Below are 24,953 nucleotides of genomic sequence, written 5' to 3' on the forward strand. Positions count from 1 at the left end.
GCTTATGCTATGAGTGGGTCCCCGCAATAGGCCAATTCACAAACTACCCAATCTCATTTTAGCCCAGCCTTATCACTTCTGGGAACTCAGCCAGGAAAGAGGGAGAGGATGGTGTTGGGAAAAAAAGGGAATAATGCAACAAGCATTCTGGCATCCAAATCAAGCTGTGCGTGGAGTTCAGTTCTTCTCCGAAGAAAAATAATTCATATTCAGCTAGTACTCTGGAAACACGTCTGTTCAAAAATCGATGCATTTCCAAGGTTGTGCAGTGCCTCTTGGCATCAGAAAACTATGCAAATGTGATATTGGTCTAAAAATGCATACTTGCAGGGGTAACTGTGTGGCACGCTCAACACATGCCCCTAATCCTACTGCTATTTTGAACCCACCATCCCGCTAGACCCCTGCCTATCTCATGCTCCGCTGCTGGATTCAATTAAGTCTTCCTCCATCTCCTTCTTGCAATTCTGCCCAAGTGCTGTAAAAACATTAGAAACCCCAGGCGGCTGGGCAGCTGAGAGATTGGTGCCTCCTAAATCCATTTCATGAATATAGATGATGCTTGACATGGCCTTGCAACGCACCTCCTCACTCCCTTCCTCCTCTCCACATGCTTGCAGTCTTGAAACAACGGAGCTTGAGAGCAATTCTTAGCTAGGAACCAGCTTCAGCTTGTCAGGCTAAATTACGTTGCAGAGGATGGGGTGGAAGTAAGAAAGGGGAAGGAAACAAAATATATTAATTTTTCCACCAACAACTGACCCACGAATGGTCTGCAGGATGGGAGGTGGCCTTCAAGATGACACAGGCAGCATTGCTCCATTGCAGCACAAATTCTACCTCTTTCGTATGTCCATGTGATTATCATAATTCATATACAAAAGGGGCCGAGCTTGCCTTGCAATGGCACCCTTCACATCCACCCAGACATATATGGATGCTCCTGGGAACCAGTGGAGGATCAGGGTCCCTGGTTATGTTTCTGAGCTGACTTCAGGAGCTAAGCTGTGCAGGTTGTTACCTCTTGGAGACCAGTTTATCATCAGTGGAACCAAGAGTGTTATTGAAGGTGGAGCCAATTAGATGTAAGGAGGCACCACAGGTGGATATTGGTGGTGACCCATTTACCAATGGATGGAAACCAGGAGTGGACATCCTGTCATGGATGATCTGTTAGAAGATGCCTGGGGACCTCTGGCCAAGTCACTTAGGGATGGGTCTAAAAACAAAAGGGAACCCATTCTGTCTCTGACCGCTCTTTTTTCTCTATCAAGCACCAGAGGGTACATGCTGCTCTGACTGGAGGTCCCAACTGATCTCCTGTAGAGAAGATTTAGAATGGAGGTTACTGCCAAGCTTGTAAGCCATACAGATGCAGCACAGACCTACAGCTACTACACTGACTGCAGACCTTCAGTTTTATGAGCCACCCCATTAAACCATAAAATGGTTTATTCCGTGGGGCACGGAATGTAAGGTGAACAAAGCTGAAGTGTTTTCTTAACTTAGGCTGAATGTGTTGTGCGAACCCAGTTTCTCTCTCTCTCTCTCTCTCTGCACACCCCCATTTTTCTGAGATACATGACATTAGGATGAGAGCTGCAGATTCATCAATGGACCTTCTGTGAACTTCTCACTGCTTGAGATTTATCAGGGAAAGCCTGAGAGGGGCAACCATTCTATTCTCAGTGACCACATTTTTCTTTTTCCAGACATTTAATTGTCCTCATGTAATCTGAAGTGACCATTTAACTGTTGTTTCCTCTCCTGCATTTTTAGGGTTTGTTGGTTTGAGCTTCTAATGCTATATCAGGGATTGTATGGGTGCATTCATGTTTGCATGCGTGTGTTGGTCAGAGTAGTATCATCTTTTCTTAAAAGCAAAGAATGAAACTTACCTCTTTAATGTCAAGTTGCCCAAATTTGAAATAATCTTTTAAATAAATTGTGATCTCCCAGGAAACCCACAGGGACCTCTTGCGGAACCCTAGGATGCCTCGGAACCCTGGTTGAGAAACCTGCCTTAACCAATACATCCCTACATCTCCTTTAACCACTTCATTTAGACTCCCTAAGATGATATTTGAAAGGAAGGAGAGAAACAGCGGCATCTGCAGGACCTTGCCTCTTTCATCTGAATGCTAAAGGCAGCATCATGGTCTCCCAGCATAATCCTCACCCCTGGGGGCTTGTGTGTGATGTCACAATGCATGAAAAAAGGCATGGGGCTCCTGTCCCATCTGCTTCCCTTGTCTCCCTCTGTGGAAGCTGCTGGATAGAACACTCAGGAGAAATAACGAACACCATCCTTCCTAGGACTGAACCTAGCCTATCTTCTGACACAAAAACCGCTGAGGATCAGGGCATTAGAAGACCAACGTTGCACTTGCAGAAAACCGTGAGGGTCCTGCAATCTTTGTTTCCCCCTCTGCAAAGTTTAATTTGGGCCAAACTTAAATCTGGCAGGTTAATTCCATTGCTCTTTTCATCCAGAGTACCCCCATGGTTTGGGCAGGGCTGTCTGGGGAAGCACTCTGGAGAGGGGGCTGCCCATGATGAATTATTCACAGGGGTGTCAGTAAGTGCAGAATTAATCCCCTTTCTTCCAGCTGGCTGCTGCACTAAATTATGACTCCTGGTCATGCGGGAAAATGCTGCGGAATTCATTTAGCTGATTATTGTTTTGATCTCGGAAGGACCGTCGGCTCTTGATTTCCTCTCCCATTGCTGCTAATACATACATAAGAGGAGACCAGCAGAAGTATCAAATGATTGTCTTGGCTTCTGGGTTGTCCTCTTCAAGCTTGCTTCAGCAAGTTGGCACCAGGGACAGTGGAAAAGAGAGGACCCTACCTTGTCCCTAAGGCATGGAACATCCCACCAAGCAACTGCAGCTTGGAAGTGGGCAGCTTTTCAAATGCAACCTATGTCTACAGGACCAGCTTCAGAGAGACTTGGAACCTGAGTGCGAATCATTTTGATGGGTGCAGAAGGAAAGCTTGGAGATTTCATCCTGGTGGGACCAAGTCTTTGTTGATCCCGGAAAGCTCTTTGACATTATAGTTGGCAGACTCTGGACCAGTGTTTCTCAACCATGGCAACTTTAAGATATGTGGACTTCAACTCCCAGAATTCCCCAGCCAGCATGGGGAATTGCCAAGGGTTGAGAAACACTGCTCTGGACAATGAAGGCTGTTTGCTTCTAAGGGGCTCAACCGTTGCTTGCCACCTGTACAAATTTCTGCACCACCCCTGCACCTGGGATGGTTCCTACAGTTTGATCTAGACATGTACAATTTGCAACGACCGTCTGCAGCAATGATACGCAATCATCTGCTGAGTCCTGTTAATCCCGTTTACTTGTTTCTTGAGAAGATTTATATGGCCTCCCCAGCCTGTGGCACACAACTCTGGGTGGACAACGATAAATTCACGAACAAGAAAAACAAGAAAATCAAACATCAAGGAAAACCAGGCACCCAATTCATCATTTACATCCGTCCATCTCCTTGTGCCTTTTTGGGTGGGGGCCTGCTGGATCTCTGGGGGGAGGGTGTTCCCCAGGGCAGGGTCTGCTATGGAAAAGACACGCTTCCTAGGTCCTTCTGGATCAGGTTTCTCAACCTTGGACACTTTCAGATGTGTGGACTTCAACTCCTTCAATTCTGGGAATTGAAGTCCACATATCTGAAAGTGGCCAAGGTTGAGAAACACTGCTCTAGATTGCAAGATTTGAGGGAAAGGAGCTGATCCATTGATGCAACAGGTGATTTGCCCCTTCTCTTAACCTTTGACCCAGTTTTTTTTTACAAAAAAATCTAAATTTCATGGTGTAAACTTAAGAAAGAGATTGGGCTATGCTCAGGACGATTCAAGCTGAAGGCCACAGGTGTCTTTGGAAGCTCTTTTGCTGACTTTAGGTCTGTCTTTATTATCACCGTGGGACGCGGTGGCGCTGCGGGCTAAACCGCTGAGCTGCCGATCAGAAGGTCGGCGGTTCGAAACCGCGCGGTGGGGTGAGCTCCCGTTGCTCGTCCCAGCTCCTGCTCACCTAGCTGTTCGAAAACATGCAAATGTGAGTAGATCAATAGGTACCGCTTTGGCGGGAAGGTAACGGTGTTCCATGTCGTCATGCTGGCCACATGACCCGGAAAATGTCTATGGACAATGCCGGCTCTAAGGCTTAGAAACGGAGATGAGCACCGCCCCCTAGAGTCGGACACAACTGGACTTTACGTCAAGGGAAACCCTTATTATCTTACCCAGAGTTCCTGAAGGAACAATTAGATACACAAAACTACCACATGGGAAATCTAATGACTCTAAAGTCAAGTTAAAATGCATTCCTGTCTCTTCATGTTTCTTCCTTTCCCTAGTACACATTTCCAGCCACCACTGTCCTCAACCTCAACAACAACAACAACAACAACAACAACAACAATAAATTATATGCTGCCCAACTCTTGGCAGGACATTAGAACTTGCAAACACCTGCCCATCTCCCATTGAAAGCAAAGACTCCATGATCTGTATTTTAATTTATTTGATACACGCGCACCCACACACACACACATACAGAGTTGTCTCCTGAGTCTTGGCTCAGGAGAATCCACAAAGCTTTTCAAAGCCATCCAGGGGGGTTAATTAATTCTAAAAGGAACAGCGATCTTAAGCCATCATTTCTTTTTTTCCTGCTCGCTGTCATGTTAAACTGTTTTAACATGATTCCACCTACTCCCTTCCCTTCCCTTCCCCGCCTTGTCTTTTCTTTTCATTTTCTTTTTAAATACACAAAAGGAGATCTGGGCTGATCACGATGAAATTCAATATGCTGCCATGTGTTGCAGGCCTCCTTCCCCAGTGACAGGTGCTGATGGATTGTTAAGTGCGCTGTGGGTGATGGAGGAAAAGAGGGGGGAGAACATAAATTAAAGGATAATGTAGGATGATGTACAGCCAGGGTGGTCAGCCTACCAGCTGCATGCAGGCCCCCAAATGGTTTTCTCTTTGGGCCTCCTTTTGAGCACCTCCAACTGCAATAATTGATAGCATTCTATATGAGAATAACCTTAAAGTAGCAGACCTGGGCATTCTTCGGATGGCCACCAGGTGGCAGTGAAGAGTTACCATTCTGTATCGCTTTGCTGCTGTCTAGTGGTCACACAGAGCGTTGCAGCTCACGCCCGAGAGCTGTACTTTAACAAACTTATCGCTTTGCACACTTTGTATTGGGTGAACACAGATCGTACAGGAGCTCAAAGGGTTTGATAAGTGTTTGACCCTGTGCCTGGTTGGAATTTGCATGAGAGTTAGAAGGGTCCACTTTCTAAAATGCAGTGGTTGGGGCCAGGGCAGCCCTTTGGGGAAAGTCTTAGAGGGACTCCATCCCAGGGATTTTTCTCTGTAGGGAGCCCTGATTGTGCACCCTGTTGTTTATGGGATGTTAAACCAACCACAGTCCCACAACAGAGGAGCCGCTGCTGTATCTTTGTTCATATGTGCATGCTTATAACTGAAAGAGATTGCAGGCACATCAGTATAGAAACATAGCCACGCAGGTGCTTACAGCTATTGCTAAAGGTTGTTTTCTCAGCAGAATTTACATTATTCTGAGTTGCAACCCTCCTCCTGTAACCCCCTCCCTACTCCTTCACTGCCTCCCCCACCAAGCATCGTTAGAAATCCTGATTGCTGTGGAAATTATAGAGGAGTGATAGAATTACTAGTGAGCGGGAACGGCTTGCTCTGGCCTCGCTTTGTTAGACAGCTAATGAGAGGGAGACAGCGAGGCCACGGCAAAGTGGAGCAGGGAGAGAAATGAATGTCTTTGTCGAAGGAAATCTGCTGGTTTCCGCTGGCTGTTCCCAGAGGAAGTTTTAGGGGGGAATTAATTGAATTAGGGGCCGATGTGGCAAGCCTCGTTGGCCAAACATCGTTCCTTCTTTTATCGGAGGGGAGAGTGATCCTAATTTCAGTCGATTCTGGGCCCCATCTGGGTGGTCAGCTTGGCGCAATTTGAGAAGAGCTCTGCGTTTTGCATGAAGCCTTTTTGGGGAGGGTCTGGACTTCATTGCCTCTTGCCAGCCCAAAGCAAAGAAGATCAAACCAGTCCATCCTCCAGGAAATAAAGCCAGACCGCTCCCTTGAGGGGATGACATTAAAGGCAAAACTGAAGTACTTTGGCCACATAATGAGAAGACAGGACACCCTGGAGAAGATGCTGATGCTGGGGAGAGTGGAGGGCAAAAGGAATAGGGGCCGACCAAGGGCAAGATGGATGGATGATATTCTAGAGGTGACGGACTCGACCTTGGGGGAGCTGGGGGTGGCAACAGCTAACAGGAAGCTCTGGCGTGGGCTGGTCCATGAAGTCATGAAGAGTCAGAAGCGACTGAACGAATAAACACACTGCCCAAAGCTGGCTCTTGTTGATGCCAAGGGAGGTCAAGCTTTGCTCCACAGCTGAATGAAATATGCAGGCCAGGAACAGGGCATCTGACACCGTGAATCCCGTACCAATCAGCAAGATCCACTGGAAGATCTTGGATGTCTTTCTTGTCCGCTTGCCCATCTCCTCCAATACCAGAAGGATGAGACCAAGAAGAGGCATTTAGGCCCAACATCTGCAGCCCTCCCTCTTCCCCATTAAGACTCAAATAAGCTATCATTGCCCGGAGTCACGGCATGGGAGTTGACGGTGGCCACTTTGCTGCCAGCCACATGGGGCAGCCAGTTTAACCAGTTAGCCCCGGGATTATAGGAAATGAAGAAATCAAATTGGTAGGCACAGAGAGGAAGGTGGGGAAGGTGTAGAATGAGCTTGGCTTTGCCCTTGTTGAATTCTCCTTAATTAGCGGTCCTCCTCTGTTTGCTAAGGACCATCTGCCAACCGTTATTTGTTATGCTACTTAGATGCCTCCCTGATGGCAGCTTCATAATGGATTTGCACAGCTATCTTCAGGGAGGACAAGCAGTAACTCTAGAACCAATGAGACAGTGTTGTATGGCTGCCTTGTCAGCAACAAGAGGGGAATTGTGACTGGGAGTGCAACTGCAAAGGGTCTCAGATTTGGAAGAACAATGTGCTTAGACACATGTGCTAAGAAGAACCTTAGCTGCCCAGTCCTTGTTCTTTTGACCCAGCAGGTGGATCTTTCATTGATATCTGAAAAACAGACCTTTTTCAAACAATGGTTCTGCTGAGCAAAAGATGGAGGACACCCCAGCTTTTACTGGGAAATATATGGGTGTTCCTCCTGGAAGTTTTGCTAAATAGCCTTGGGTGAGGTTTATGCAATGAAGGATGGTGTGTAGAAAGGGGGTGAGGTCATTTTTCTCCCTGTCGGCTATTAAAAGACCCTGTGGGTCACCTATCAAAGCAGAAGATTGGGACAGAGTAGAAGTCTTTCTTCGTGCAGGCTTGATTGGGAATGATGAAATGTGTGCCATAAGATAAAGAGAAAGCCAGTAACTTTAGTGGTAAAAGGAGGAAATCCATGCAAGATTCAACGATCAAAGCCTGCTGTTCATGATGGCTTTACATTATCTTCAGGACAGGAGGCCATTTGTCTCTCAAAACTAATTGCAAATAAATGCTAGAGAAGAACATGAAACAGATTGCCTAAGGATGGATCCAGAAGGGTCTTCAGATTCCCTGAAGGTAGCAAATAAATGCATTCTAGTGCAGAGCTGCTGATGGAAATCAAAGTCTATTTTGTCAGTCTGATAGGGCTATGGTGACACTTCAACCTGAGTGAAGTCTCAGTTCTTTGACCAAAAAATGCAATCCTTCTACAATTGGTTGCACTTGGAGTTTTCCAAGAAACTTGATAGGCTTTTGTCAAGATTTAATAATTTGCTCGAGTATGTGGGGAATTTCTCGAAATATTGGAGCTACATTTTACATAGCAAGTTTAATGGCTCCTCATAGATTAGAAACATGACCGAGGCTTTTAAAGCATCTTCAGGGCTGGCCATTGTAATGCCCTCCTGTTTTTTTCTGCAGAGGCCAGATGTGTTTCTGACTTCACCAACCACAGATGGTCTTCCCCTCCTGGATCCAAAGTTGGTGAGACAGCTTGGGACTATCAAGGAACCATGGACAAGACCATCTTCCAAAACTGAACAGAAGACTTCTGTCATTCCAGTCAAAGATGGTGTGAGTGACTTTTTTCCTAGTTTTTTATGCTTCCCATTTCCTAGAACCCCCAACAGCAACCTCATACAGCCAAGCTCTCTTTGGTTGTGAAGTCAGTAGCAATTATATTATCCTTATAACAAGATAGTATAATATCTCGTAATAGATACAAGGATAATATAATTTAATACATTATAATATATAATATATTAAATTATATTAAATTATAATTTAATATAATTTAATAAATACAATATAACATAATAATATAATTTCTACTGAAGTCAGTAGAAATTATATTACCCTTATATCTATTACAAGACATTATATTACCCTAATATCTTGTAATTTTCAAGAATAAGCAGAAGATGGGTTGCAAGGAGGTAGGCAATTTAAGGGCTAATCCAACATCAGAATCCTAAAATAGTAGCTTGGTTGGTATGCAGTGACTACCAAAACATAAAAATTCAGCATCTGTACCAGATGTCTAAACACAGTCTGTTTCTAGAAGCCCAAATGTCACAGGTACATCCGTGCTGGAGACAGTAATATCTTGGCATCACTGAGTATATGCAAAGGCTCATCCCCCTGCCACCCTGAGTGTGTTGGAGTCTCCTGGTCCTTCTCTTCTGCTCTTCATCTGCTTTCTCCAATTATTTAGGAAGAGACAAGAGGGAATAGATGATGCATTGGATGGTTGTGTGGACTGGTGAACCCAAGGGACAGGAAAATCAGTGGGTGTTGGCAACGATGACCAAGTGCAGATGAGACCTACTTGTAGAGGAAGCCAACTAAGGGCATCTTGCCCATCCCCACCTGCCCCCTGAAAAAGCCTGAAACATGTAAACAGTAAGGGATGGGTCACCCCAAAACTACTTTCAACTGGTCATTTGAGTGGGATCATCCAATCAATTTGATTCAGTGAAAAAAGGGTCTGTGTGTACATGCTGGGCACGTTTCAAATGGATCCATCCATCCGAACACCTCCAGCCAGATTTGATGCACTCAACTGATTTGGGGATTTGATTCAAAGAGGGGAATGAGACCGCGTCCCCGCCTAATCAAAACTTCAAACTGAATTTTCCCACGGCCCGAGGAATTCTTCTCTGACCACATTCAGAGAAGTAACTTGGCTGCATAGGTTTCAAGGCTTTCAGCGAGCTAACGAGTATTCAATTCTGAACCCATTTAGCCCATTTTTGGCTATTACGGTTCCATTATCTCTAGACCTCAGGCCCACTTCCAGCCCATAACTTTCACTCCACGACCATAAGGCTGACATCAGCAAAGCCTGGAGGTGGATAAAATCATTTGACTGTGCTCCCAGACCCACCACTGGCTAAGTGAAGGCCTTGGGCATTCCATCAATCTGAAGGGGAAAAAATAGACACAAAATCATATCGAGGCATTAGAGCCCAGCTATTACATACCTTGTAGGGACATGGTGGCGCTGCGGGTTAAACCGCTGAGCTTGCCGATCGGAAGGTCGGCGGTTCGAATCCGCGTGACGGGGTGAGCTCCTGTTGCTAGTCCCAGCTCCTGCCAACCTAGCAGTTCGAAAACATGCAAAATGTGAGTAGATTAATAGGCACCGCTTTGGCGGGCAGGTAACGGCGTTCCATTTAGTCATGCCGGCCACATTACAACGGAGGAAGTGTCTACGGACAAACACCAGCTCTTCGGCTTTGAAACGGAGATGAGCACCGCCCCCTAGAGTCGGACACAACTGGACTTAATGCCAAGAGAAACCTTTACCCTTTATTACATATCTAGGTGGACTCAGAGAAGCAGGGAGGAGCTAGAGAGAAAGTAAATAGGAGGCGGTTGTTACATAAACTGTGTAAAGTTCTGACACCGTTGACTCAATAAAATTCTGATTCATGCATCCAGATGAAATGCAGATTTCAGATTTATTGATGGTGTGTACAGATGTTAAGCAAAAAGCCACAACTAAAAATGTTCTCACACAGCTACCTGATAGAAGACACATGGGCACGTCAAAACCTCCCCCCCACACACACACCTTTTCCCTTAACAGTCCAGCATTCCACTCCTGGCTGGCTGGTACGACCTTGGATTTCTTCTCACTCTTGACCACTCCCCCGCCCCCAATCCGGAGCTTGAGATTTGTTGCTTCAATGGCAGAGAACGCAACCAATGGATCTAACAACCCTTTGATGGTGGGTTCTGACAAAGCCCTTGGAAAGGGAGACATTTCTGTGCTGCACAGAACTTCTTTTCATCATGTAGGACAAGCTCCAAGCTTACAAGCTGGGTTGGCTGTAATCACTGTCTGGGTCAGACTTCAGCAGTTGCAAAGCCTAACAGGACTGGCATGGTGGACAGGAAATAGAAAGGTTGGGTGAAGGGAAACAGCGCAGGGCAGACCCGGAGCCATGCGGGCTGAGCAAGCGTGTTGAGGATACGGCAAATTTGCAGCCACATCTGGTGGGATCTTCAACAGCCCTACGTACGGAGCCTTCTGGCACCAACTGTGACGATGGAAAAAATGGCGAAACTGGAGTCAACACCAAGCCCAACTTTTCCTAACCGTGTCCCCGCATGGGATGCAAGTGTGTCAGTCATGGATTTGCAGCAACGCATCACGATGCACTTGTTGTTGCTTTGTCCTTTTGTACAACTTAGCTGGCAAGTGAGCCGCTATTGGGTGCAACCTGCCACTAAAATGTTCAGTGTGGCTTCCCCTAAATTGCCTGCTTGCTTATTTATTTATTTATATTTCAAATTGAGTCACCGCCCATCTCACTCAAGGAGCGACTCTGGGCGGTTTACAATAAACCAAGAATAAATACTAGTTAAAATACAAGAAAACAATATTCTTAAATAAATAATGAATTCCGAGGCATAGCTGGTACAACGTTCATAATTTACCGGAGCATCTTCAGGGTGCTAACCACCGCCTATATCCACCATACCATATACAATTCTACGTGGACAATTCCAAACGGAGCTTTTTAAAGTCTTATCTATTTCAATCCCCCCTCCCTGACTCATGCTCAATATTTTCACTTCTGGGGTCAAACAAATCTCTCAGATCTTGGTACCTAAAGGATGGGCCCAGAAAAACAGGGAAGTGTTTTCAGTTCAAACTTTGAGCATGTTCACATTCCAGCTTTCCCCCCCTCCTGCTATTCAAGATTCAAGGACAGGGTTTTTGACCTGTCCTCTGTTCCAACCCCAAGGGGTTTACCTTCCCCAAGAGGGCTCCGTCTGCTGCTTGTTTTGTGTGTGGGGTGGGTCTGTGTGATCAGAGGGCTTGACTAAAGAGGAATTTATCTGGTTCCTTGTGAGCACAAGTACAGGTAGTCCTCATTTAATGACCATGACTGGGACCAGAATTTTAGTTGGTAAGTGAAGCAGTCATTAAGCAAATGACCCGATTTTACAACCTTTTTTGTGGCAGTTCTTAAGCGAACCACTGCAGGCATTAAGCGAACCATGTGATTGTTAAGCGAATCACGTGGTTCCTCGTTGATTTTGCTTGCCAGAAGCTGGCTGGGAAGGTTGAAAATGGTGATCACATGACCATGGGATGCTGCAACAGTCATAAATGTGTACCAATTGCCAAGCACCCAAACTGTGATCACATGTCCATGAGGATGCTGAGACGGTCATAAATGTGAGGACAGGTTGTAAGCGTTGTAAGTCTGAACCATCACTAAACAAATCATTGTTAAGCAAGGACTACCTGTAGCAATGTGGCTCTGCAAAGTTTCTCACCAGGGGTTGCATGGCCAAGAATGCCAGGTTGCATTTTGCATTCTGGATAAAAACAAGGGGTAGCACATGTCCTATGTACACCAGAATGAAATGAAAAAACAGCCAGTCTGTGAATCATGCTCCTGAAGAGAGAGGAATGCAACTATCTTACGGTGTTTTGTTTTGTTTTGTTTTGTTTAGCTTTGTACACTGCCCAGAGTCCATTGGAGGTGGGTGGCCAATAAATATCAATCAATCAATCAATCAATCAATCAGTCTTTGATCCTATTCTCCAACTTCCTGGTCACAAAAGAAGGGGGTGTGTAAGGGAAGATGGAGTCATTGGAATCGTGCTGTAGGGTGAACTCCATATAGACTTATGCCATGATTCTAATCCAACTCCCCCCAAATGCTTCTTGCTCCTTCTTTTTAAGACACAGTAAATTAACATTACATGTAATTTTGATTGTGTATGCCTAAAGCACAAAGACTGGCAGGAACATGTATCTGTTTCAAAAGTTAAGGTGCAAGAATTGCAATTGGATCATGTCCCACTGGATTGTTGAATTCTCAAGCAGCAAGGCACCATCCGGCAGGCCTTCTGTGTGCCTGGCACATCACGGGCAGCAGATCGCCTTCAAACTGTGCTGAAGTTGTGAATGGCCAGGTGGATGCCTTGAGAAAGCTGGGGACCATCTCAAGATTTTTCCAAGGGATTCTTGTGCACGTGGACTTGCTTTGCAGTCTTCCTACCACCATCTAGTGGAGGATACTTCTATAAACAGGAGCCATTCCCCACGCCTTAGAAATTCTACTAATATTGCTTTCATCCAACGTGCCTTCCTTTAAATATATGGGCACTGCCATCCCCAGATGTCTCAGCGTGCTGACTGGGAATTCCTTTTAGCTGCAGTCCCCTAACATCTGGAGTGTGATGGATTGGAAGGATTGAGTGATAACCTCTACCTCTTCTATGGTCACCTTTCTTTTGACTTCTGCTAACCTCACAGACCTGTCCATATAGTCCTCTTGACGGCAATAGAGAAATGATGGCCATCACCTTGGCACCTTCCTTTTTCCTTCTATCAACTTCCCCGTCTCGCTTACGGTCCTTCCATTTTGCAGTGGGCTCCTATCCAAGTATTAACCCAGAATGCTCATTCTTGCTCCTTTGTGGGAAGACGAAAACAAATGAATTCAGATGCTGTCAGAGCACAGCAGTTAATAATCATTGCTGCAAATCAAGTATAAATACACTTTCTGGGTCTATGTAATAATGCTTTTGGCCATTCCCTGTATGCAATTCTCTCTCAATTTTGACTTCTATGGCCTCCCAGGAAAAATCATGCCACAAGGGAAAAATTAATCTGGTACCATTCTTTCCCCTCCCTCCCTCCCTCCCTTCCTTTTTCCTTGTGTGTTGTATCACAGGACAATTTTCTTCCAGTTTTAAGAAGCCCCTCCTATTTTTCTGTATTGCCAAGATGATTTCGCCATTTCCCTACAGGGAAGCAGCCATTTTGTACTTGATCACTGGAGGAGAGGCACTATAGGTTTATCTCCGAAAGTATGTTTTGGAGAAGGGTGGCTGCTTGTAGACTCGATATGGAGTTCCCTGTGGTTAACTGAATGCATTCATGCTCATAGAAACCTGTGGCAGATTTCTTGCAGAACATGAGTGGAAAGATGTTCAAAAAATGGCTGACAGTGTCTCTTCTGCACCCTGATTTCACTTCCTAGGAGAGAGGTGAGATAAAAGCTTCTTAAATAAATCAATACTCAACCAAGAATAACTGGGAATAAACGAGAGACAACCATCTTTTTTGCTTCGTGGACCAATTTTTTTTTCAAAATTGGCTTCATATTCAAATACAAAAGTCAAAATTTGGGGTCCTGAGTTTTACCTCCCAATGTTACTGGATTCTTTGTCTCTTATCTTCTAAAAGTCTCCCCCAGAACTGCAAAAAGAGGAAGAAATAAAAATGAAGAAAGAACCTGGATCACTTTGTACACAATATTGATCAAGTTATTGTGTGCAGTAAAGATTTGAAAGCAGTCCCACCCATTCAGCCTTGCTTCAAAAACCTTGTTGCATTTGTCACAAAACACTTGATTGCTGAATGATGTACAGATAACTCTGCGAGCCAAACAGAGCTTTTAAAGTGCTAATTAACAGCCCCAATGAAAGAAATGCATTAGTTGTTGTAGCTAACTCATTAACAAGCCTAAATTGTTAGACGCTTAGAATTCTTAGCCAAGCAGGATATGATAGCCAAGCCAAAAGAGACAGAATTGGGCAGTGCTGAATAGCAAGAGGCAGACAGACAGACAGACAGGTGGTGCAGTATTTTTATTCCTTTCCTTCTTCATTAGCCAAATCCACCATAAATAGATCAGTGTTGAATGAATCAAATCTTGGGCAAGTATGGCTAACTTATCCATTTCTCTCTCTGTGTGTGTGCACACACACACACACACATACCACACACACACTTTCAAATTTGTTTTTGACTCCTGGCCACTGCCTGGCCAAGTCCCTGCAGTTTTCTTGAGATTTTGGAAGTGGTTTGCCATTGCCTCCTTTCTAGGGCTGAGAGAGAGTGACTGGCCCAAGGTCACTCAGCTGGCTTTGCGCCTAAGGTGGGACCAGAACTCATGGTCTCCTGGTTTCTAGCTGGTGCGTTAACCACTACACCAAACTGGCTGTCTCTAATTTATCCATGCACTAGGTTAAATGAACAAGCTGGCAGTCTTAAGGTCAGTTAAAAAGCACATTTTGCATTAGAAAAAAATTGGCTTAGGAAATCACTTGTTGGGAGTTTTGATAACCCAAACAGTACATAAACATCTGTAACTGGAGACCAGAAGTGATACCATGAGAACTAATTTTGCAAAATCAAGGGGTTTTAAGTTGAGTTGAAAAACCAAAGCAGAACATCAGGAGCAAAATGAATGACTTGAAGCATTTTGAGCCAAAGGATGAAGAGAAAAATGGAGTAAAAATGTGAGATATTGTAGCCACTCCTTGGCCAGGTGTCCTCCAGAGATGCTGGACTATACTACCCATCAACTCCAACCAGCATGGTCAATTAGAGATTGAATTAAGATAGGTCTGAACCCATGGAGGTGGGGGTGGGGGTGATCATGATTTGCAATTGCACAGCAAATATTAAGCATACATGAATGCATCTCCTTTGTATGGATATCTTGACCCAAGAAATCAGTCTAGACACTTGGATGTCAGTAGTGGGGACTTGTAAAAGCTGAATAAATGTTCTCCTTGACCATCCTATGAATAAATTAGCAAGACATCCCTTCAACCAAAGAATGATGATATATCTCTTTCCTAGTGCTTTGCATTCATCCTCAAGCTCCCTTTCCTGTTCCTCTGTTTCTGAAAGTTCCTCAAACCCTGTGGATCCTATGGTGGATATCATTTCAGTGCCAAGTAAGCAGGAGAGATTGTGGTCCTCTAAACCTCACCAAAGGGACATGATACTCTAAATGAGAATAAATCTCTTCTTAGGGAGATGAGGGCTATCAGCACTAAAGGAATCCTTGGCATCCCCTCAATTTTTTTGGCCAAATACAATGCGCTGACCAAGGTGCTGAGTTTGGAATTCTGTGCAGTGTGCTGTCATGAATTTGGGCAGCCTTCAGACTTCTGAGATCTACTAGATTTCTGAAATCCGCTAACCTGGAAAACTGAGTTGGGCAGGCAATGGTGATGATTACATGCCATCAAGCTGTTCTTGACTCTTCTGACCACATAGATTTTCTGCATGATGATCTGTCCCTAACCTGGTCCTTCAGCTCTTCCATCAATGCTCTGATCACTACTGTGAGTCCATCCACCTTGCTGCTGGTTGTTGTCTTCTTCTTTCCTTCCAGCTTTCCCAGCATTAGAACCTTCTCAGAAAGCTACAGTAGATCTTCACATAATGTGTCCAAAGTAGGATAATTTGAGCCTGGTCATTAATTAAAGAGCAAAGTTAAAGAATAGAAGGTTGATCCTTGATCAGCCCCATGAACTTTCAGTGGTGGTGAATTAAGATACCCAGCTTGGACCTTGGAGGCCCAGGTTCAAATCCCCACCAAGCCATTGAGCTGTTTGGGCTGATTACTTTCTCATCTACAACTCACTTCATAGAGTTGTTCTAGGAATAAAATCAGCAGAGACCTTTTTGAAAGCTGTTTTGAGTGCTCTCATATATAAATGCAATGAATAAGTCAACCAAAGATTAGTAGCAGAACTAAACCATCAGGTTCCAAATCCTACTCCTCTTTTCAAAATAACCTTTGGCTCCAACTAGCAGGACTTTTTCTCATTTACTGCTTGTCCCATTAAGCATGGTGGCATCTGAAGTCCATATCATGCAGGTCATTCAAGCAGTGTCCTTTCTCAAATGCTATTTGCCATATTGTAATGCTAGGGAACCCTTTACCCAGAGAGAAAGAAGAATGCAAAGTCAACTGAAGAAGCCAGGTGTGTGTGTGTGTGTGTGTGTGTCTGTCTCCTTTCAGCTCTTCTTTGCATCTTAGATTTAAAAGGTGGTCTGCTGGTTTACCTGGTTTTGTGATTCTGGGGTGGGGAGGAAATCGTACACTTTCTGTATTTGCTGCCTTTGAACATGCTCAGTTAGAGGTGGTGGGAAGCCACTGGGTGATCTGCAGGTCACCCCACGTGCAGGGCCATTTGAGAAATGCAGTGCTATGAAATCCTGCTTGTGGAACTGGGAGACTTCTATTTTCTGGGAGGCTTCTTTCCTCTATCTTATCTCTGAAGAACAGGCTGAACCAAGCTGACCTGAACTGCGTAGAGCTTGTCTGTTCAGAGAGTTACGTGTGTAATCTGACAGCTTTTATTTTCTTGCTCAGTACCCTATCAGCATTTGGCAGCTGGGACTGCAACATGGTGGTGATGGCCATCTCCTTGGCCTGCTTAAAATCACCCCTTTTTGAATGGGAAAGCAAAACACGGAGGGGTGGTGCATCTCTATTAAACCAGCTTCAGCGGAGATGAAATGCTTTTCGTTACAATCCAATTAACTCTCAAACTGAATAGCAATGTGACAGGAGAATATATGGCGACCTTCCCAAGCACATCTGTATCTCCTCCCCTCCTTGCTCATGGAGAAGACCATTTGTAAATAGCTGGTGAGTTCACCTCTAGTTTAATCAGATAAAGAACAATTAATTACAGCTGACATCCACCTAGGTGGGTAGAAGCAAATGAGATGGGTAATTCACAAAGAATGCATGTTCAGACAAGGGAAGGGGAGTTGATTTAACATTCAGACATGCACCCCTCCAGGAACCAGCAGCTGCTCAGACTCAAATCCTCAGGGTTGTTATTTTCCCACTGATACCAAGAGACCACTCACCAGATTGGAATCTGACCTGTGAAAATTGGGTTTGATTTTGGATATTTGAGTCATTTGCTGGGATTAAGGAGACTTCACAAAACTCTTCTGTGGGTAAAATTCCCACAAAGGCCACTCAGCCTTATCCTGTGAGTAAGTTGGAGCCATAGCAAATGTTGTAGTGTGCTGGGGCAGCTGCTCCCAATCTTCCAATAACTTTACCCCCAACACTCAGCCAACATTCCTTGGCTACTGATCATAGTCAGACTTTATGAAGTAGTTTTGAGTTTGCCCCATTTAAATCCTCCTCCCAAATATTTTGTAGTTTTTCAAATGTTGGATTATGAGACCTCCCCACTTGGCACAAATAGTACAGCTTTGGCTACTCAGACTTTGAATGTTGGAAACGAAGGGAAGGTTACTTAGTTCTTAATAAGAATCGCAGTTTTGAACACTTAAATTCCTCTCCAAATCTCAGTCCTTCAATCTTATTCAAGATCCTGTAGGCAATATTCTGCTGGGGTGAGAAGTTCCTGAAATGCCAACTATTTTAACAGCAGTGATTTGTGGCCCATGTTGAGGCTGTGTGTCCTTACGCATGAGGCTAATTCCTAAATATGCCTGTGCAATGCACAACTAAGCCCATCCCTTGCTTTAAGTTAAAAGATTTGTCCTGGCATAATGGCTAAAGAAAGGCCATTGGGTCAATTCTAATGATCAACCCTCATTCCCAAGCAATTATGGTCCTGTCTCCAAGGGGAAGCCGGATGTGGTATTTGTAATTAACAGCCATGAAAGCATGAGATTTACAGAGGCTACCACTGAAGGCCACTTGCTTGAGAGATTGATGAATGTACCAGGATGTGCTTCAGCATTGCTTATTATGCTCCTTGGTTTCCAGAGCAAAATCAGCACCTCCCATTCTTAGGTTTAAGCATTTGAGAAGACACGAATCATGGCCAAGCTGTCACAGGTCATTTCTTCTAGCCTGTCCTTTCCTCTTACATTTTTGTGGACTTTTTTTTTTCTATTTGTGTACATGCACACAGCATTTTAGGTTTTTTTATATGATTTTTATTGAAACATTTAAAAAAGAAGATAAACACTAATACAAACTAATATAAAGTAAGGGAGAAAACAAGCAAAAAGGAAGCAAAAAGGGCAAGAAAAGAAAAAAAAATGAAGAAAACTAGAAAAGAAATTAAAAAGACACAAAAAATGGCTTCTGGTATTCTTCACAGCTGTTATAAGTACAGTTATATTTTAACCTCTCCCTCTAAAGTTACATCATCTCTTCTTTCTGTAATCTGTCCTGTCTAATCATCAAAAGTTTGATGATTAGACAGGATAGAAGTTTGACAACAGAAGTTTGAAGCATAAATAAATAAAACCATAAATCACAAGTTCATTTTTTTCCACTTCTACCCTAATAGTCCATAAGGAGTTTCCAGTCACCAATAAATGTAGACAGTGTCTTTTCTCTAATCAAAGAAATTTCTTTCGGGGAATATTAGAAGAAGCCAAACTCGACAGGCAGAATGTTACGAGAATTTTTTTTTGCAGATTAACTTGGGGCGTGCAGACTATCCTTTGCTTGAGGCCTTCGTGGGAGTAAGTGAAACACCGCTAGAATTTCTACACTGAACAAAGCAAAGAGTTGGGTCTGAATCTTGAATTTGCACCTTTCACTTAGCCAGGCTTACTGAATCATGGTTGACTCAGTTTAGCCCATTTTCAGGATCTACATGACTCATGAAATTTCTCCTAACCACACAGGCTGTGTGAGCACACCACTGACTAACATAGTTGGCTGGTTTTATGTTTCAGAGTATTTGGGAACATGCCCATTATATTATAGGAAGGTTCAGTGGGGGGAATAGAATGATACGCTTGCAAATTCCATTATCTGTATTTCCACATTTATATGCATCCCGTGGTGTCCTTATCAGGCAAGAGAGACCATGTAAAAGAGCTTTCAAATTCCCACACATTCCTTTCAAGCCACCAGGAGATAAATAAGTCCCACTGGTTGAAAACTCATCATGCTGACACCAAAGGGTCTCCAAGCAATTTGTAAAATAAATGAATAAACCAACAAACCAACAAACCGGTACAGGAGAAGACCTGTGTGTGTGTGTGTGTGTGTTGGGAATGGGCTGAGCTAGAAAAGAATCTCCCTTCTCTTCCATACGAAAGAGGTGTGCAAAGGCAAAAGGGAAAGGGGAACTTTGAAAATTATGCGATTACACACAGAGTGGAAATAAACTTCAGGCTGGCAGGAAAATAAAGCTTTTTAATCCTTGGCAATAACCATCAAGAAGCAGATGGTGGTCTGGTTTTAGGCTGTCTTGCCCATTCTCATCCAATGAGAGCTTTATGAAGCTTTATCTCCTTACTGCTTTAGATATGGGAAGTATCAGCAATTCAACTTTGCCTGGGAACTAATGGGGTGTAATCTTTTTATGTCACTCCGTAATTTTGTTTGAATCCCATTTCCAAATGCTAGTTAGGGCATGATCTGGCTCTTGCACCTGTTTTATGGCTAGCAGGAATGTGTTCTCCAGCAATAAAAGCAGCCCGTGGTTCCTCTAAAACGCTGCCTTTCTTCCTAGGCAAAGATCACGAAGTACATGCTTTTGGATCCTCTCCTAGTAGGATGTGGTTAGCTGGTGGCTAGGCTTTGCCCATCCTTATGATACCTGATTGATTGATTCGATTTGATTTGATGATTTGATGTCTACGGCTGCCCCTCTCAACAAGTGACTCTGGGTGGCGTACAATTAAAAAAACCTATAAAGCAATTAAAGCAATTAAAACAATACAAAATAAATATATATGGTCACTGAGTAAACAAATGCCATACAGCCAAGGAATGGGGCCCTTAACACACTCGGGGCCCCAGGCACATAACCGGGTCTTCACGGCCTTACAGAAGGCCATCAGGCTGGGGGTCGTCTGGAACATCCATCCCTGGAGGGAGAATGTTCCAGAGGGCAGGCACTACGGCAGAGAAGGCACGCCTTCTAGACCCTGACAGCCGACATTCCTTGGCTGACAGGACCCATAGCATGCCCAACCTTCTGGACTGAATTAGTTGTACAACAGTTGTAGAAACAACTGGGAGAACACGGCATGAAAGGCTTTAAAGGTGACAACCAGCACCTTGAATTGCACCCAGAAGCACACTGGCAACAAATGCAGCTCACATACTAGTGGTGTTACATGTGTCGAACATCTGACACCATTTACTACCCATGCAGCAGCATTCTGCACCAGCTGAAGCTTCTGAATGCTCTTCAAGTCTTCAAGTCTCTTCAAGACTTGACTTTACCTATAAATAAATCTTTTTGTTATAAAATTTTACTCATCCTTGCTCCAGTTGTGTCTCAGGAATGCTCATATGCACACACAGAAGGCCTCAGCCTCAAACTCTTCTGAGTTCATTGGAGTTACTCTAGGCCAGTAAAAATGTTTGTTTTTCCATCCTGAAATCCAGTCAAGACTCAAGATTCTATCTATGCATAGAATGAGGGAGAACCTTTTCACCATAGTCATTGATGGGGTATGAGAAGATGATCAGATTATCCTTTTATCATAATGACCGATTAGTTGTGTCTGTGACATAAGAACTGAGACTGCTAATTGTTCATTTGGTGTAGCAGAGAGAGCATAGCGGAGAAGGGACTCACTGTCAAAATAACCAAACAGAGAAGGACTTTGGAAAAGCTTGAGACCAGAAGGGCTCAAAGCTTCCTTTACCCCTTTCCTGCAATGTAACCGGCACTACAATGTCTCCAGGTCCTCCTGAGCAAGTTGAAGGGACAGCCAGACTGAATCAAGATATAGGAGGCTACTGAGACTGGCTGCTGAGATCCCATGAGATACAGAAAATACTCGGGAAGTCAAGACCAGTTTCTGATCTTGACCATTTCCTGCATACTTGCCCCAGATTGTTAATATCCATCTGTTATGTGCTTCTCCTTTACTCCTTCTGTTGATGTTGAGATGCCCCAAGCTTTGGAATGAACACTGCCCTTGGAAGAGAATGACGGGAAATCTATTTTCTGTTTTTAAGGACTCTTACATTGAACCTGACCATAAGACTTCCTACTTCGATCTGGTAGAGGTGAGTACAACACATATCATCAAGCTTTCTGTCTTGAGCAAGGAAAGGACTGGGATCCATCCCACAGTTTTCCTCCATGGATGTATCTCCTGACTGTCTTCTCCAGTGATCTTTGATCAGGTCGTATGCCTCAAGGGCAAACTACTTACTTCAGCTCCAGAGGCAATTTCTTCTGCATGGGTCCCATCATGGTGAAGTTCACTCCAGTGTTTTCCATTCTGACGATGGGACATTTGAAGATGTTTGGTAGCTTAAGAAATCCAGGGCAGCTTGTGCAGGGCTGCAACTGGGGTCTGTGTCACCTGGAGCAAACATGGATTCCGCGCCCATTTTGGCACACACACACCCCAGTGCGGCACCCGGGGCACATGCCTTGCTTGCCCCCCACCCCCCAGTTGTGGCCCTGAGCTTGTGTGTCACACAGCTCTTCCATACCTTGTTGCAACCTCCCACTGTCTATTGCTCTGGCCACCAAATATGACTGTCTACATCTTTTTGTATATATAGTCAGCCCTCTAACCCACAATAATCTCCTCTGAGTCAATTTGGAGGAAAGCAAAGGCGGTAGAAGGAAGCACTGGGTGGGGGGGGGGGGGGGGAGATAATGTTTTAATTTTGAGAAAGACACTGCCAAAGAAACGGTCAGTTAAGAGACAGCTTAGCCCGCAGCTAGAGAGTGGGCGGGGCAAGAGACTCAGAAGAGACCCTCCCTAGTGTCTCGGCTGTAAAGGAGATGGGGGGAGGATTGTACTTTCAGACTTGCAAAACTGATGTCAGCCTTGCAGGTTAAACCAGATAGGAATCACAACCAGATGAGCTAAATCTATTTTATTATAAGGCTACATTAACAGGATCTTGAAAGTCTGAAAATACAGTTCTCCCACCGTCTCCTTTACAGCCCAAGACACTAGGGAGGGTTCCTTCTGATCCTCTTGCCCCGCCCACTCTCTAGCTGCAGGCTATGCCCCCTCTTATCTGACCATTCCCTTGGCAGTGTCTCTTCACCCCGTCTCCCAAGGTCCTTTCTACATACCATTACAGTTAGGTTCTCTTTCCATGATAGACACAGTAAACGTGACTGAATTGATGCCCAAATATGGTCAATATGAATAAAACATTTGGGAAAGGCTGGGAAGCTTCAGAACCGAACAGAGTGTTGTGGCCCAACATCTAAGACTTGGGTGGCCCCTACCCCATTGCCTTCTGGAAGGCCTTGAAAAGCAGTTTTAGGCCAGAATATTAGTGGAACCCAGAATGTGCAGCTTGTTCTACTTTTGGGGACAGTTTCTGAGACCAAACTTTGGTTGTTATTGTTAATATTGTTTTAATTCTGTGTTTTTTAATGACTTTGATACTGTGTTCTTTTCCCCGTGTGTCTTGTTATAGACATCCAGAGATATTCAGTTAAGATGGGTAGGTAGGTAGGTAGGTAGATAGATAGATGATAGACAGACAGATGATAGATAGATAGATAGATAGATAGATAGATAGATAGATAGATAGATAGATGATTGATGATAGACAGATGATAGATAGATAGATAGATAGATAGATAGATAGATAGATAGATAGATAGATAGATAGATAGATGATAGATAGATAGATAGATAGATAGATGATTGATGATAGACAGACGATAGATAGATAGATAGATAGATAGATAGATAGATAGATAGATAGATAGATAGATAGATAGATGATTGATGATAGACAGATGATAGATAGATAGATAGATAGATAGATAGATAGATAGATAGATAGATAGATGATAGATAGATAGATAGATAGATAGATAGATAGATAGATGATTGATGATAGACAGACGATAGATAGATAGATAGATAGATAGATAGATAGATAGATAGATAGATAGATAGATAGATAGATGAAATAAGTAAATCTGTGGCCCCAATGTAGGCAATCATGAGCTGGGTGGCTCCAGGCTGATGAGCAGAAATTGGCTTCTTGTGTTCCTGCCAACATTCAGAGGCACACTGCAGGTGGTCTAGGGCATCATTGTGCAGTAAAAGGAGCTCTCATCACTGGGATCTCACTCCTGACTGTGTTTTTCTCAGACCATCCATGGCCAAGGGAAAGGTACTTTCCTTCTCTAGCAGGCCCCCTGTGCTCTTGCCACCACTGGCAGGCAACCATTAATCCGCTGCTTCATTCCCATCACTCTACATCTCTGTGGCCTTTCGCTTGCAGCCTGGTTGCTCAGAGAAGCTCAATCTGTTGTAGCAACAGCCACTACCGGAATGTGATGTCAATGCACAGGGAGGGAGGAGGAGGAGGAGGAGGCAGATACTTCCAAACAGATACAAGCTTCTAAGCCAGCCTTTCTCAACCTTTTGACCCTGGAGACCCCTTGAAATATTTTCCAGGCCTTGGGGAACCCCTGCTTGTTTCCCCTGCTAATCTCCTAATGCAATATGTTCCTCCATCCCTTAGCAAAGATCGCAGCTCTGTTTGCTGTCAGAAGATGTGTGCGCTTGCACGGCAGAAAAAAAGGAGATGGAGGGGTTTGCATTTTCTTTGTTGATTTGAAAGCAAAATAGTCTCCAGCAGATAACGATCTTTAGCTACCAAGAATGTTCCTGCTTGGATTCAGGATATATCAGCATGTTATGGGGAAAGCTTCCTTCTAAAGCAGCCTTTCTCAACCTCCTGACCCTGGAGGAACCCTTGAAATATTTTTCAGGCCTCAGGGAACCCCTGCCCATTCAGGCTCCAATACAGGCCAGAAGTTGCAAAATCATGATATTGGTTTCATGGGTAGGCCTGTCTAGATGCATGAACAGTGTTCTTAAACCAAAAATAAAGAATGAAACTTGCTTCTTTAATGTCAAGTTGCCCAAATTTGAAATAATTTTTAAAATAAATTGTGATCTCCCAGGGAACCGCTAGTGACCTCTCATGGAATCCTAGGGTGCCACAGAACCCTGACTGAGAAACCCTGTTAGATCCTCCCTCCCCACCGCCTACCAGGCTGTAGATCCTCCCTTTAAGTTTAAGCTCTGACAGATCTTCCTCGTTATAAGCCGTCCTGCCTGGAACGAGTCCATGCCAAAGTCCCTGCAGGCCATTTTTCTTCAAGGAAGTGCAGACACACCTGTTTGCTTTGCTCTTCTGGGGCACACATGGTTCCTTGGATGTTGCCCTTTGGAAATGACAGGCACCTGGCAACCAAGACAGAAGCTTGGCAATCCACTCTCAGGGAGGCAGGAGGAGGCCGGGGAAGTATTCCTCCTGCTTTCTGAATGTTGCAGAAGTCTTTCATCTGGGTAGAAGTTGGCTGGAGGCAGATCTGGGCTGCTTAGATTCTGCAAATGGCACTGTACTACCGGCCGTTCTCCTCAACAGTGAGTAACCAAGGACTCCTTGGCTCTTCAGTTGGCACGCAGGGTTTTTTTTTCCCCCCTGTCTCTGCAACAGGAGGACAGACCCAGTCACACAAAGGAATTCCATTGAACGATATGGGATTGCACAACGGAAAGGCCAAGACTTTCTTGCCCTAGCAGTCCAATGCCTTCCACTGTCCACTTCCATGGGCAGGTTGATGCATCCCCAAAGACCAGAAGGGTCTGGAATGCAACAGCAATACAAT

At 44.3% G+C, this 24,953-nt stretch overlaps 1 protein-coding gene across 1 annotated transcript in view; it reads left to right on the forward strand.

Annotated features, from left to right (window-relative positions):
* CCDC33 (coiled-coil domain containing 33) overlaps positions 1-24,953 on the forward strand; it is a 110,061-nt gene that overhangs the window by 70,765 nt on the left and 14,343 nt on the right. The window contains exons 15-17 of the mRNA XM_063314215.1: positions 8,006-8,156; positions 15,779-15,783; positions 21,296-21,346. Of these exons, the coding sequence (XP_063170285.1) occupies positions 8,006-8,156; positions 15,779-15,783; positions 21,296-21,346 (207 nt within the window). The remainder of the gene's footprint in view (positions 1-8,005; positions 8,157-15,778; positions 15,784-21,295; positions 21,347-24,953) is intronic.

Source organism: Candoia aspera, chromosome 13, assembly GCF_035149785.1.
Source record: "Candoia aspera isolate rCanAsp1 chromosome 13, rCanAsp1.hap2, whole genome shotgun sequence".
Lineage (NCBI taxonomy): Eukaryota > Metazoa > Chordata > Lepidosauria > Squamata > Boidae > Candoia > Candoia aspera.